Below are 14212 nucleotides of genomic sequence, written 5' to 3'. Positions count from 1 at the left end.
TCTCAACATACCGAGCAATTCCAACTGGATGCAGGACATTTCCTTCACTGTCGCGCTGCTTCGGAATGTTCTGAAGTCGTTCCTGCATAAGTTTAACATCATCCGTTTCAACTTCTTCTGCTTTAAGAATATTGTTATTCATTAGCTCGAATTCATGGTTCTGTCTGCTGTCCAACAATCTCGAATTGGCCGCTTCTGCTGGAATGCTAGTGGGTTCCATACTTATAAGATCATTCATCTCACGTCCCGCTTGTTCAGTTAACAGTAGACTGTTTTTGGCTTCCGAGAGAACCGGCTCATTAGAAGGGATCGAATTAATCGAGACTAGACTATCCTGTACCGCATCGTCGTTCGTAGTGCCTGTGGTTGGTGCTGAACTTTTCGAAGACAAGTTCAAATCCTTACTGTTACTTTCGGAATCATAATCCTCCAGATCGGATCCGGCCTCGGACAGATCGCTCACCTCATCGGCATTCTTGTCTCCGATGAGGGCCTTCACTTCCTCGGTTGGCGATGGCACGAGCATTGCTATGGCAGATTCCGTAGTTTTGAGTTTACGCTTTTTAAACAACCAGTTCTCTTCCCAGGTCGTGTCCGTGGTGTTCGATTTGAGTGATATTAAATCGTCTTCCGGGCCAGAGCCGGTAGTATCAGATGACAGATCCGGCAGAGGAACGGTGTGCTTTTGGATGTAGTCACTCAGGTAGGATTCATCCGATTCCGACAGTGAGCTGCTAGAGTGTATCCCCTGAGGATTGGTCTGTGAGAAAAGTTTGATTATTCATTGTTGCTGAATTGAAAATGACGATCAAGGATCTGAATGGGACTGATTAGTTAGCGTTGTTAGTTGGGATCTTGCTACAATAATCAACTCCCAATTAAGATTTAAATTAACAGCATTTACTTACGTTCAATGACATCTGCCTGAGATTGTCTTCATTCAATTGACTTTTTCCTTGAGTTTGTTTAAGGAAGAGAAAGTAGAAAATAAAGCTTAATTGAAAATATCGCACAAAGATACAGACGTAAATCAATCATCAATCATTGTCGTTCATACAAAGCAAAACAAATTAGATTCTTGATAGCATTTGAAGCAGTAGCAGTAGCACTTAAATTTATAGGCATAATGATTCGATTTGATTTTTCCTGTTTGTCACTTAAAATCCTGATTTATGTATCTTTTAGCATAATCTCAGAAGTCTTTTTTGAGTATTTTTTTCACTAGTCAGTGTATTTTTTCATCAGAAAAGGCAGTCTTAAAAATGTTAATTACAGGAAACATAAATGAATGGTTAACTTCGCAGCTGCAAAACTACAGGGTCCGCTTTGGTAGGCGGGTGGTCATGGGTGCGAGTCCTGGTAGAATCAGGTCATTTGATATCGAACTCCACACTAGAAAACTCTTATCTAAACCTTCGGAAATTCGATCCACCTATTATACTGTTCTACCCCACTATAACTTGCTTGAAGAGGCGATGATGATAAGGTCAATAAAAAGATAAGAGAATAGTAAGTCGAAGGGGGAAGGGTTATATAGACACTTTAACATGTAGCAGGTAACTTTTCAGTAAGTGACACTGCAAAAGGAAGCAAAAACACAACATTTCGAGAGTACGAAAAATAAGAAACGTTCGGACAATGTCACAGAATATTAAAATCTACTGGTCGCAGTGGGTCCATACGAAAAAACTGAAGTGTTAACTAACTTGTGATCTATTTCATAATTGAAGTAAAATGTCGGTCAACATTGTGCTTAAAATGCCGAAATGTTCCGAGGAGTTCCGAAATGACTGTGAACTGCTCTTTTTGTTACATAACGATGTAGATATCAAATATTAAAAGGGATTTTTATTGTAAAAACCCGATAAGTTCAATTCGAAAAAATCTTTTAAAAGTTGAAACTGAGTTTACGTATTTCGCAAAAATGTTAGTAAACATCAATAAATTTTGAAGAATTAATAAAAATTGATTATTAAACCCCGATGGATACAAAACTTTTGTGCAATTACTAGAATGCTTGAAAATTCAGAAAAAAAACTGAAAAACTAAACTTATAGACTTTTACAAAACTTTTTGAAATGGAAAACAATTCGACATGGTGTGAAATAATTCTTCAATCTGCAAAACATGCCAAATTTTAAAATAATTTTGAATTTTTTAATTTAATGAGTTAGAAAATATCGAAGAATAAGGAGTTCCGTAAAATTAAGGAAACTCCAAAAAATCTGAGGTATTCGAAAATTCATGCGATAAAGGAAAAGGCTCGCCCAGATTTTTTTTAAAATGTTCCAAATAAATCTAAGATATTTGTGAGGATTTTGAAGTACGCCTTAAAATCCCAGAAAATTATTAGCAGGATCTGACCCACGAATCACACACACGACTCTGAGAAATACCAATGATTATAATTCAGCATGAAAAGAATTGAAATTTCCAAGGAAAATTTTAATTACTTCAAGATGTATGAAAATGTCTTCAAAATTCTAGAAAATCATGAAGAATCCTGAAAAAATTGAGCATTTTAGGTAGATTTACAAGAAAAAAACAAATGAACTCAAAAGAATATTTTTAAGCACTCTAAAATCTGAATAATACTACAGATTAGTTAAAAAACTGGAAATGTTAAAACCATTTGAAAAAGTTTTTTAGTTGTTCATATTATGCCGGCCACGATCACTTGGTGAACATCGAAGATAAAATGAAATGAAAACATCATATAACTTATAACCGTTGCAAAAATTTTCAATTCTTGTGGGGTTGTTACAAGCTTTCTAAAAACCTTTACCTTCGAGACATCAAATTAGTCTAAGTTCATGGAAGCAAACAGGAAATTCTGTAATTTTTTTTTTAATATTGATACTGTTCGGTCTGGGAAGAACTCTTGCTATAGCAAAGTGGACTGTATTCGGTGGAACGAGCAAAGAGAGCAAGCGTCAATGATGGTTAAAACAAAACTGAAAAACTGCACGATGCGACTGCTGCTTTTCTAGCGTCGCGCTGGGGGTGGGGTTTGGTGGTCTTCGCTGATTGGTTGTTCGGTTTCTGTATGAATGAATACCGATGCCGCGTGTGTTGTCGGCAGTAACAACATAGCAGTGAATGATCGTGTAAAATAAAATTACGTAAAAGACAATCGCGTAGAAAAAGAATTATAAGTGTAATGATAACTAGTATTACAAAGTTGTCCAACAGTTGTCGGTTTATGTTTTTGTCTGCAGATATGACTCTCTCGTCCAACATATACGGAGAAGAATCAGTCTTCTGCGATTCCAGAGAAAGAATCTCAGCCCCACAAGATCTGGTCCATCGGATAAAGCTGTACCCGAAACAAAATCCGGGCCCCTCGGTTGTATTCTTTCGGCCCAATAAAAAGACATCAAATACAATGCAGATTTGTGAGGATCTAATATTGTTATAGGCTCGATTGAGTTTACCTAAGCCAGCCCAAGTAAGTTGCGTGTTTCGGTGTCAAGCTTCAAGCAAGCAAACGAGATTTGTATTTGTATTTGTATTTGTATTTGTATTTATTTATTCATATCATCTGACCTTTTTGGCCTTAATGAAGTGGGTTGGGTGGGGAAAAGCCCATTCGAGAAATTCCTTAAGAAAAGCTCAAATGCGCGTAAAAACCCCACCATCTTTTGATTGAACATTAACATTTTTGAAACTAAGTCTAACAACAAATAAATATACTATTGTAAAATATGACACATGAAATCACTTAACTAGCTAAGAAACAAATTTACCCTAAGGCTAACAAATTACAACATTCGCTTGAGTCTATTCTTAAAAGTAATACTAGAAACGTTGAAGTCAAATAAGTAAAATACATTGTTGAAGACGTCACATATCGCCCTGATGGGTTCGTTTTGGCCATATTCTGTACGATGAAATGGGAGACGCAGAAAGTTTCGCAATCTTAGGTTTCGATTGGGAACATTCACGTTGATTTGAGCCAAAATGTTTGGAGCGTCAATTTCGCCACTTAGTAGTTTTCCCACGAATACAGCCCTGGACACGTCTCTTCTTTTTGCTAGTGTGTCAATGCCAAGTAGACGGCATCGGTTAGCATATGGTGGTAATTGGGCAGGATCACGCCATGGAAGTGATCTTAGAGCGTAACGCAGAAACCTGACCTGTACTGATTCAATCCGGTTGGCCCAGATGTCAGTGTAAGGGCTCCATATGATAGCAGATGTTTCCAAAACAGAGCGAACTAGTGAGACGTATAGCGATAGCAGACAAAACGGATCAGTAAACTCTTTGGCGATTCTCATCATGAAGCCGAGATTTCTGTTTGCTTGTGCAATGATATGAGAATAGTGGTGCTTGAAGGACAGCTGGGAGTCAAGCAGTACACCTAAATCTTTCATTACCGATACTCTCTCGAGGGTTTCTCCACATATACTATAGTTCCAAGGTAGTGGTTTAATTTTTCGTGTGAAAGAAATTACGGAGCATTTATAAACACTGATTGTCAGAAAATTACGGTTACACCAATCAACGAATGCATCAAGATATTTTTGCAATTCTTTGCAGTCAGCTATAGATCGAATGATGCGAAACAGTTTTAGATCATCAGCATAAATTAATTTACAGCCATATGGAATGACGTAACAAACATCGTTGAAAAAAAGATTGAAAAGCAATGGTCCAAGGTTGCTCCCTTGAGGGACACCCGACAGGTTAACGAAGCTATCTGACTCGGTGTTGCCTAATTTGATGTACAGTGTGCGATCTACGAGGTACGATTTTAACCACTTAGTAAAATGGTGTGATGCACCAAGGCGTTCGATTTTAGCCAACAGAATGTTGTGATCAACACGGTCAAACGCTGCCTTTAGATCTGTATAGATGGTATCCACTTGCATCCCGTTCTCTATGTTTTTGATACAGTGCGACGTAAACTCCAGTAAGTTAGTCGTGGTCGATCTACCGGGGTAGAAGCCATGTTGGACTGTTGAAATGTATGGCTTGAATTCACGGAATAAAACGTTGCCGACTAAAATCTCAAATAATTTTGATCCAGCGGATAGAGACGTTATTCCCCTGTAGTTCACCACATCGTGTTTGTTGCCTTTTTTGTAGACTGGAAACAAAGCCGACTTTTTCCAGCAATTAGGAAATACCCCTTGTAAAAACGATTTATTAAAAATCATTCTTAACGGAACACTGAGCGCGATGGCACATCTTTTCAAAACAATGGCTGGAATACCGTCAGGCCCAGCTGAAGAAGAAGGTTTCAGTTTTTCTGTGGCTTTGAGAACATCTTCGTTAGTAAAACTTAAATTACTCAGATTTACTACGTTATGAGGAACGTCGCGAAGGGCGCTCTGTATTTGAGACGTATTTGCAGAAGTCGAACTAAATACGCTCGAGAAATGTTTCTTAAATAAAGAGCCAATACCGTCAAGTGATTCCGCACTGTCATTTCCAAGAAACATGCTGTTGGGGAGTCCACTTTCTTTCCGCTTACTGTTAACAAATGACCAAAAACGTTTTGGATTTCGTTTGAGTTGTGATTGGGTGCGTAACACGTGTTGAGAGTAAAGAAAACGGTTGTAAATTTTATACTGTTTGCTAGCAGTAGTGAAGGATAGCTTAGTCATAGCGTTTCGTCGTCTAACGTAGTTGCGAAGTGCAGCTGCTCTTTGTCGTCTTAACTCTCGAAGTCGTCGATTGGACCATACAGGTTTCAGCCGTGTGCGAAACAACGGAACAAAGTTGCTAAATTGCAGTTTCAGTGTGTGTGAGAATATTTCTACTACACTATCAATATCAGTTCCGCGACTCAGCAAATTTTCCCAATTAATTGCGAGTAGAGCCCTCTGGAGACCTTCGAAATCAGTTTTACTGAAGTTAAGTTGCGCAGTTTCAGACAATTCTTTAAAACGAACTAGCTGAGGGCAAGCCAATGATACAGACAGTGGTGGATGATGGGGGTCGATACCAACTAACGAATCGCATGCTTCGATGATGGTACAGTTTGGTGCGGATTCGTCATTGACGAATACGAGGTCAAGAGTCCGATTTCGACTGTTCTTCACTGTGCTTAATTGAGTCATGTTATGTAAAGACATTCCATCCAACAACGCAATACTTGAACTACTGAAACTCGAATCCGAAGGATCAGCAAAAACGCTACCAGAGCGGCTGGCTTTCCAAGCAAGGCCAGGCTGATTGTAATCCCCGAAAAGCAAGTGAGCAGTGTTCGATTGAAGAGAGTTCGTAATAGCAAGCACCGAATCGATATGATTCTGAAGATTGCTGTTTGTTGGCTTTTCACACTAGAGTACCCCGTGTTCATACCTAGCGCAGTCGAGATAGATGGTATGGCCAGTGGTTCGAATCTGACCGTCGAGAACCTGTTGAAGGCTGGAACAGGCCGTTCAGAGAATCTAGTCTTCAACCGGTATAGATAGTGGATTGCAAGCAATTGGGTTTGCTCTGCGAACTATGTGCTCTGTAACCTCCGTTGTGGATCACAATGCACTTAAATTACTTTTCTTTAATTACTTTCTAAATATGAGAAGTATTAAGTAATAATTCTTGTTTCGCATTATTCTCACCATTAGGCTTACAAATTAGTTATTTATTTTATTATATTATATTTTTTATAATTTTGTTAAATTTAAATGTAAATACTATTTCTATTGAATTTGATTTAAAGACATACCAAAATCCCACTCCTGAAACCCCATCCTAACCACTACGACAGTAACAGTAAACATTGGCTGTCCTTCAACCCGGCACATTTGACGTAACTGTCATCTGTCAGATGAGTCAGCAGTTCCCGTCGAAAACATTGCTAACGTATAAATACGCTGGAAAACCCATAGAGCTTCTCCTTTCTGGAAACAGACATTCAATCTAGTAGTCGTATAACATAAAGTGATTTCTTAATAATTATATTAAGTTGACGATAAAGTGTTGGGAGTGCTGCAGAGAAGTTTTGGACTTCGGGCGGCTCGCACGATAAAATGATCGACAGAACCAGTGATCGCGCTGAAGCGGAGTGTTGGACCACCCACGGACGACTTCAGGTAGCACGGTAGCCAGCGGCATCGGCCAGGAGCCCCCCCCCCCCCCCAATAATCGTCGTCGATAACGCAATCGGTTGAAGTAAAGGATTCTATCTCTTACAGTGGAACTGTAGAAGGATCATCCCCAAAGTTGATCCATTCTAAGTTTTGATTGTTAAATACAAATGCGATGTATTTTTCTCCTGTGAAGCTTGCCTCATCTTGAATGTGGGCTCTAACTACGATGATTTCAATATTATGCGTCTTGACCGGGATACTCCTTACGGAGGAATACATCTGGGCATGCTTGGTATTCTCCTCAACATGTCAGAAGAGCAGAGTGAATATTCACCGTTTACTTCTTGTCCAGCATTGGAGCTGCGTGTTGCAGTTATTGCACGACACTTTCCTTTCAGTTTTGTGCTGTGTCTCTGCTACTCGCAGAGGAACTAATACACTTGCTGGACGAAAAAAAAGAGTGGTGAGTGGTGCTCTTGGTGAATTTGACAGATAACTGAATTTTCCTAAACATCTCTGTTAAAGTGGATTTTCAACTCTTCTGCGTTTATTAGGACTAAGACTGATTCGCGAAGCCAACAAAGTTAGGAACACTTCACTAAGACATTCAATGGAAACAATCTAGTTAATTTGGAAGAATCCTCATCATTAAGTCAGTATTACTGTATTTGAAGTTTCGAATTCTAGAGATTCAGGTTACCAAACAATCTACAAAAAACAATTTTAAGAAAGTTTTGAAAGACTTCAAAGACTGAATGAAAAAAAAAGGAAAGTATAGAAATGTTAATGAAGCTAATGCTAATGAATAACATTAAATCCTGAAAGCTTTTGAAAACCCTGCAGAATGTCGATAAATCTTTAGGTAGTGGCTCTCGAAGATACACCCCGTAGTTTAATTGGCTAAAACACCTTGCCGGAGTCAACGGAGATTGCGGGTTCGAGTCCCGGTTGGACAAGAGCAATTCTTTCTAAGTCTAAAGTCACACCTTCTATTCCCGTTCATTTTCGCATTCTCGCAAACTAAAAAATAGCCCACTTGACTAAACTCAAAAATACTGATTAATTGGAAAAGATGTTAAACTCTCAACGAGATCTTCGATCGGACATATACTTGGTCCATGATTCGAGTTAGTAAAATCGAGAAATCGGTGCAAACCAAAGAAATAGCGTTGGTCACTTTTCTTGATATAAAGGAGCATTCGATAATGCATCATATAGCTCAATGCGTTCCGCAATAGAAGCAAGGGGCTTGAATAATTTAAAATCTTCGAGAAACTGCGCTCAAGCTATCTTTGAAATAGTGACACATTCCCTTCAAACATTCACCTCAAAGTAATTAAATCAAGCCGCTATGAATGGGAGTCAGAATGGATGAGGCTGCGTCCAGGTTCATTTGTGCTTTACACTGATGGATCAATCATTGGGAAAAATACTGGAGCCGGAATATCAAGGGTTTTCAAGTTGAAATCCATACCATTATTGAATGTGTGAATATTTGTTTAACAAGGAAATATGGATTTGTGAAACTTTGCATGTTTTCTGACAGTCAAGCATGTACATCGGAGGCAAGTGTGGAAATGCATTCTTCCTTTGAGACAATTGGCCAGTAGGAAAGAAATCATGCTATACTCGGTCCTCGGCCATTCCGGCACCATTCTGTGGAGTCCCTGAATCAAGCTGGAACGTTATGGCTACATCTAGATAAACCAAAAGATTTATCAAACCGAGGGGGGTTGACGAGTGGACGAACGCACTCAACAGAATGTTGTTTTTGCCAGTTTGAAACTGAAAAGGCTCAACATATACTATGCATTTGCGGAGCATTGTTCAATCAAAGGAAGTCAGTACTCGGAAATTTAAATAATATGAAGATGTCTTGGAGAATGTGCTGGAATTTGTTTGAAGCCTTAAAGAAACAAAATTAAAAATCAAAACTAAGAAAGTTAAGACAACTTTGAAAATCATTCTAAGGCTTTTGTGAGATCATTGAAAAATCTGAGAAACACAAAAGAATTGAAGGAAAAAACCTGTAATATTGAAATCAATTATCCATACTGAATTCCTCTGCAAAAACCATTCACAATATTTACTCCATTTCTGCTGAGTCGTTCAATAAAAAAAAAAGTATTCGGATGAATCCTCATCCTCTATTCCGTTATTTCATGAAGAATTCTTCAAAGTTTAATTATTTTCAATTTAACTACATAATATTTAAGAATTCCTTAAGTGAAAATATGTCACAAACAAACTATGCCAGAAGTCATTTCTGGTATTCTGACGAAAAGTCTACAGTTTAACAGAAGTCATAATAATTAATTGATCACACGTGAAGTACCAGTGAACAAAAATTTAGAAAATGTATTGATAAATATTTCCTTTAATTGAGCAAAATATCAATCAGCTATTAATTTCAAAATAGAGAAGTCCACCCTCTAGCAGGCATTTTCTGTATGCAAACTTATGACTAACATTCCACTATGACAAACCGTTTTCACACGGCGGTACACACAAGGTTCCTTTTCCATACTGTCTGAGTCAATTTAGGCGGTTTTCTTTCTTTCGCCTGCCTTCTTGTAGGCTACACAGTCAGTAAGTCCAAGTATTTAGAACACGTGATCGAGAAGCGCACTTTCGAAGACTGCCATAGACTGCAAACGAAATGGTGCCAGTGGAACAGAATCGATAGAATTGGAATTCCTTTTCGTCGTGGCTACCACTCCGCGATGGTGCAGAATAAAATTCGAACACCTAGAATAATATTTTTCCGCCTATTGATTGCAGGTTGATCAAGCTACAGATGAATGCAACACTTTGTGACTACGTGACTGGACGATAAAGCGTTTTTTTCTTTCTCTCAGAAGAGCTGATTTTCCTACTTACCAGGCACTTTGTTATGATTGATATCGAAGGTGGTTCCGGTGGTTGCACCTGGATTGGCTTCTTTCACTTCCGGTAGTTTTTCCACGTGTTCAAAGTTTTTCGGATTGCGATAATCTTCTACCACCTAGGAGAAAATATTCACAGACAAAATACAGATAGATTGCGCACAGTACGACGGTCAGCACTAACATGGTCAATGTTGTTTCTCAAAAACACTGCTTCACTACACACCGTCGATTGGAAGTAAATTAAACGAATCAATGGAAGAATGCTGTTCGCAGTTATCGAAAACAATTTTCAAGATAGAAAAACAGATAAATTTTCGATCGAACAGGCGCGAGCGTCAAAGTTCGTTATCACAGTTGCAAGGAAAAACTCAGACTGATGTAAAACCGAAAAGGAACGGTAGGATGTTGTGTGTTTCCAGTACATAATGGGGCAGTAAGAAATAATTTTCTACTCCAGCCGGGCCGCGAACATGACTAGATAGGAGACATGTGGTCATATCGAAACCTTAGAAGTTCAGCACCTATGCAGCGTTTTGTTTATCGGTCATCGAGGGGCGAGGGGTGAGTCAATGGTTTGTTAGTGCTGGTTGTGTGCGAAATGGAAATGAAATTCTGCTAGCAATTGCCTGCGTAGGCAGTTGAGAGTTAAACAAACGTTTGGGAACGCAATACATTTGCGGGTATAGACTTGGTTTCCTTTTTTTCATTTTAAGTTTCATAAATCATTTCAGCAAGAAAAGAAATGAGATTTCTCAAAAATTCGTGCTAGTAAATTCTGCATTAATTCGCGTAATTTTACACTTCCAATCGACTGGTGCTCGGCTTTGTGAGCTACGAGAAAAACCAAAACAAAACGGACGAAAAATAAGACGATTACCTTGTTCAGCACAGCCGTGGCCAGCAGTTGCTCATACTTCTTGGGGCTGAAGTACGGCAAATGTTCTTCCGGCCGCAGTGGATGTCCGCTTTGGTTCAACAGTTCCGGCAGCTTGGCGACCTCGTCCAGGATTCGCTGCAGCAGCTTCCGCAGCTGGAAGTGCTGATCGCTCGGACTGTCGGGATACTTTTGGTTTTCGCACATTGGGAGATCTGTAAAATGATGAAAATTTTATTGTACGTTACTTTATAAACCTGTTGTGCTGTTTTTTTTTTTTTTGTTGCGATAGGGGTGGAAGAAGGAATGCTAGAACGTGTGCTCAATAAAAGATTTAAAAAAAATGGAATGACGCAGTTGAAGGCAAAGCTAAAAATAATTAACCTTTGTTGCCGGGGTGAAAAACATTGTCATCGTGTTGTGGCTTAGTTTTCACAGATGTGATTACATGCATGTTTGTGCTCCAAAGTTAGTGGCAGTAATAAAAGATGTTATAGGGTACACAGGAATTGAAATATGTTCTGAACTTAGAATATAATCAAAATTAATCTTTAGATATGACTTTAATGCATGTCAGAACCGAAAAAATACACACCACAATAACTGCACTTAGTTGAACGTGAGCAAATCACCAAAAGTTTAGTTTGTGCCGTAAGTGTGTTTCACAACAAACTTTTGTTTTTGGCCCCAGGCAGGGGCAACAAATTCAGGCGAAAAACTAATTTTGCTTTCGTTTGGCTTGTGTTTTGACTAACCGCTTTCACTGTTTGCTAACATGGAACGAAACAAAACGCCTCAGGCGTCGGACATCAGCAATTGGAGGTGCTTTTGAGCGGGTAAACTAGGAGAGAACGTATTGATCCACTGTCATAATCCAGCAAATGTTTCTCGTCTTTTCTTTACCACTTTTGCCTCTACTTTTGAAGATGGTTTAAATGGATTTTCAGGACGCGGCTCAAAACTGGCCGTTACATGGTGTTGATTTTCGATAAATAAAAGATCAGACCTTAGATCTAACTGTTTGCAAATGTCATCACAGGCCAAGAAATAAATAGGTATATAGATTTATGAGAAAGAAAAAAAATTATGCAATAATTCTATCATTTAAAAATTAGTAGAATTAAACTGAGAAAAAATTCTTTTCGTTATTATTTTTAGATTCTACTAGACGCTTAAAGAAAACTGACAGTAATAAACAAAATTATTAGCAAACGATAGAACTAGAAATTATTGTTCCATATCCTATTCGAAAATTTTTCCTTTCTTATAATAATTTGCACCGATTTTTTTATATTATAGTTTTCAAGGGAAATTTAAATCTTTTTTTCACAAAACTAATGTTTTCTAAAACTTTCAAAGTTAATCGCATGAATTGAAGAGGAGTTTCTTCTCTCTCTTTTGCTCACATGTTTTTACTTTTACGTATTCATCCATTCACTCTTGTTCTATTCTCCTTATTGCTTATCAGATGTATTATTCCACTGAGTTGTCATGAAATTGTCATCTAATCTTTTTTCTTATTTTTTTAATACGTAAATATCTCTTCCTTGCTTTCTACTACCTCTGCTTGTGTCTTGTTATTCTTTTTCTCAATCTCTCTCTTCCTCTTTCTCTCTATATATTTTCCATCATCTTTCTCTCTACCTATATCCTGCTCTCTCTCTATTTCTCTCTCTCTCTCTCTCTCTCTCTCTCTCTCTTTAAACTCTGTCGCCATCTAGGCGTTTTAAATTCTCTATTTAAATTTAGATATTGAACACCGTTTAACGGTAACTTGCAAAAGAAAACACCCATAAAGTGGAAGAGAGAGATAGAGAGAGAGAGAAAGAGAAGGAAAAAAGGCAGAGAAAATGGAGTAAAAGTAAAAATGGAGAGAGAGAGGAGAGAGAGAGAGAGAGAAAGGGAACATAGAGAAAGACAGTGAGGTAAAAGAGAGAAAGAGAAAAAAGTGTGAGAAGAAAGAGAGAAATGGGAGATAGAAAAAGGAGGTAGATTTTTTTTTTAATTTCAGAAGATTTAAAAGTTAATGTCATCTTTTTCTGTCTCTCTCTCTCTTTCTCTTTATATCTTTTCCATAACCTTTTTCCCTATCTCTCTTCGTTTTCTCTCTTCTTCATTCTTTGTCGCCAGGCATTTCAAATTCAAATAAAATAATGTAAACCAAGGTGAATCCCGTATTACGGTTACTTAGCCAAAAAAATAAAACTGCCCAGAAAGCGAGAAAGAGCAAGAGAAAGTACAGGGAAAGAACAAAAAAGAGAAAGAGAGCGAAGAGAGAGATGTAAAAAGGGATAGAGATAGAGATAGAGATAGAGATAGAGATAGAGATATAGATAGAGATAGAGATAGAGATAGAGATAGAGATAGAGATAAAGATAGAGATAGAGATAGAGATAGAGATAGAGATAGAGATAGAGATAGAGATAGAGATAGAGATAGAGATAGAGATAGAGATAGAGATAGAGATAGAGATAGAGATAGAGATAGAGATAGAGATAGAGATAGAGATAGAGATAGAGATAGAGATAGAGATAGAGATAGAGATAGAGATAGAGATAGAGATAGAGATAGAGATAGAGATAGAGATAGAGATAGAGATAGAGATAGAGATTGAGATAGAGATAGAGATAGAGATAGAGATAGAGATAGAGATAGAGATAGAGATAGAGATAGAGATAGAGATAGAGATAGAGATAGAGATAGAGATAGAGATAGAGATAGAGATAGAGATAGAGATAGAGATAGAGATAGAGATAGAGATAGGATAGAGATAGAGATAGAGATAGAGATAGAGAATAGAGATAGAGATAGAGATAGAGATAGAGATAGAGATAGAGATAGAGATAGAGATAGAGATAGAGATAGAGAGAGTAGAGATAGAGATAGAGATAGAGATAGAGATAGAGATAGAGATAGAGTAGAGATAGAGATAGAGATAGAGATAGAGATAGAGATAGAGATAGAGATAGAGATAGAGATAGAGATAGAGATAGAGATAGAGATAGAGATAGAGATAGAGATAGAGAAAGAGAAAGAGAAAGAGAAGAGAAAGAGAAAGAGAAAGAGAAAGAGAAAAGAGAAAGAGATAGAGATAGAGATAGAGAAAGAGATAGAGATAGAGATAGAGATAGAGATAGAGATAGAGATAGAGATAGAGATAGAGATAGAGATAGAGATAGAGATAGAGATAGAGATAGAGATAGAGATAGAGATAGAGATAGAGATAGAGATAGAGATAGAGATAGAGATAGAGATAGAGATAGAATAGAGATAGAGATAGAGATAGAGATAGAGATAGGGATAGAGATAGTGATAGAGATAGTGATAGAGATAGAGATAGAGATAGAGATAGAGATAAGAGATAGAGATAGAGATAGAGATAGAGATAGAGATAGTGATAGAGATAGTGA

General features: G+C 37.8%; 1 protein-coding gene across 16 annotated transcripts in view; it reads right to left on the bottom strand.

The window, feature by feature from the left end:
* Nucleotides 1-14212, bottom strand: part of LOC129725280 (mucin-17-like) — a 147156-nt gene that overhangs the window by 33859 nt on the left and 99085 nt on the right. For 14 of the 16 annotated variants that reach the window (XM_055680884.1, XM_055680885.1, XM_055680888.1 and 11 more), the window contains 4 exons: nucleotides 10806-11017; nucleotides 9921-10044; nucleotides 909-955; nucleotides 12-760 (listed from right to left, as the gene is read on the bottom strand). In XM_055680884.1, the coding sequence (XP_055536859.1) occupies nucleotides 12-760; nucleotides 909-955; nucleotides 9921-10044; nucleotides 10806-11017 (1132 nt within the window). Of the gene's footprint in view, nucleotides 1-11; nucleotides 761-908; nucleotides 956-9920; nucleotides 10045-10109; nucleotides 10307-10805; nucleotides 11018-14212 lie in introns of those variants that run through there. The other 2 variants (XM_055680896.1, XM_055680897.1) reach the window with 2 other exon arrangements.

The sequence above is a fragment of the Wyeomyia smithii genome, chromosome 2 (assembly GCF_029784165.1).
Source record: "Wyeomyia smithii strain HCP4-BCI-WySm-NY-G18 chromosome 2, ASM2978416v1, whole genome shotgun sequence".
In the NCBI taxonomy this organism is placed as follows: Eukaryota; Metazoa; Arthropoda; class Insecta; order Diptera; family Culicidae; genus Wyeomyia; species Wyeomyia smithii.
The sequence above is the reverse complement of the archived record's forward strand: the minus strand, read 5'-3'. Positions and strand labels throughout refer to the sequence as shown.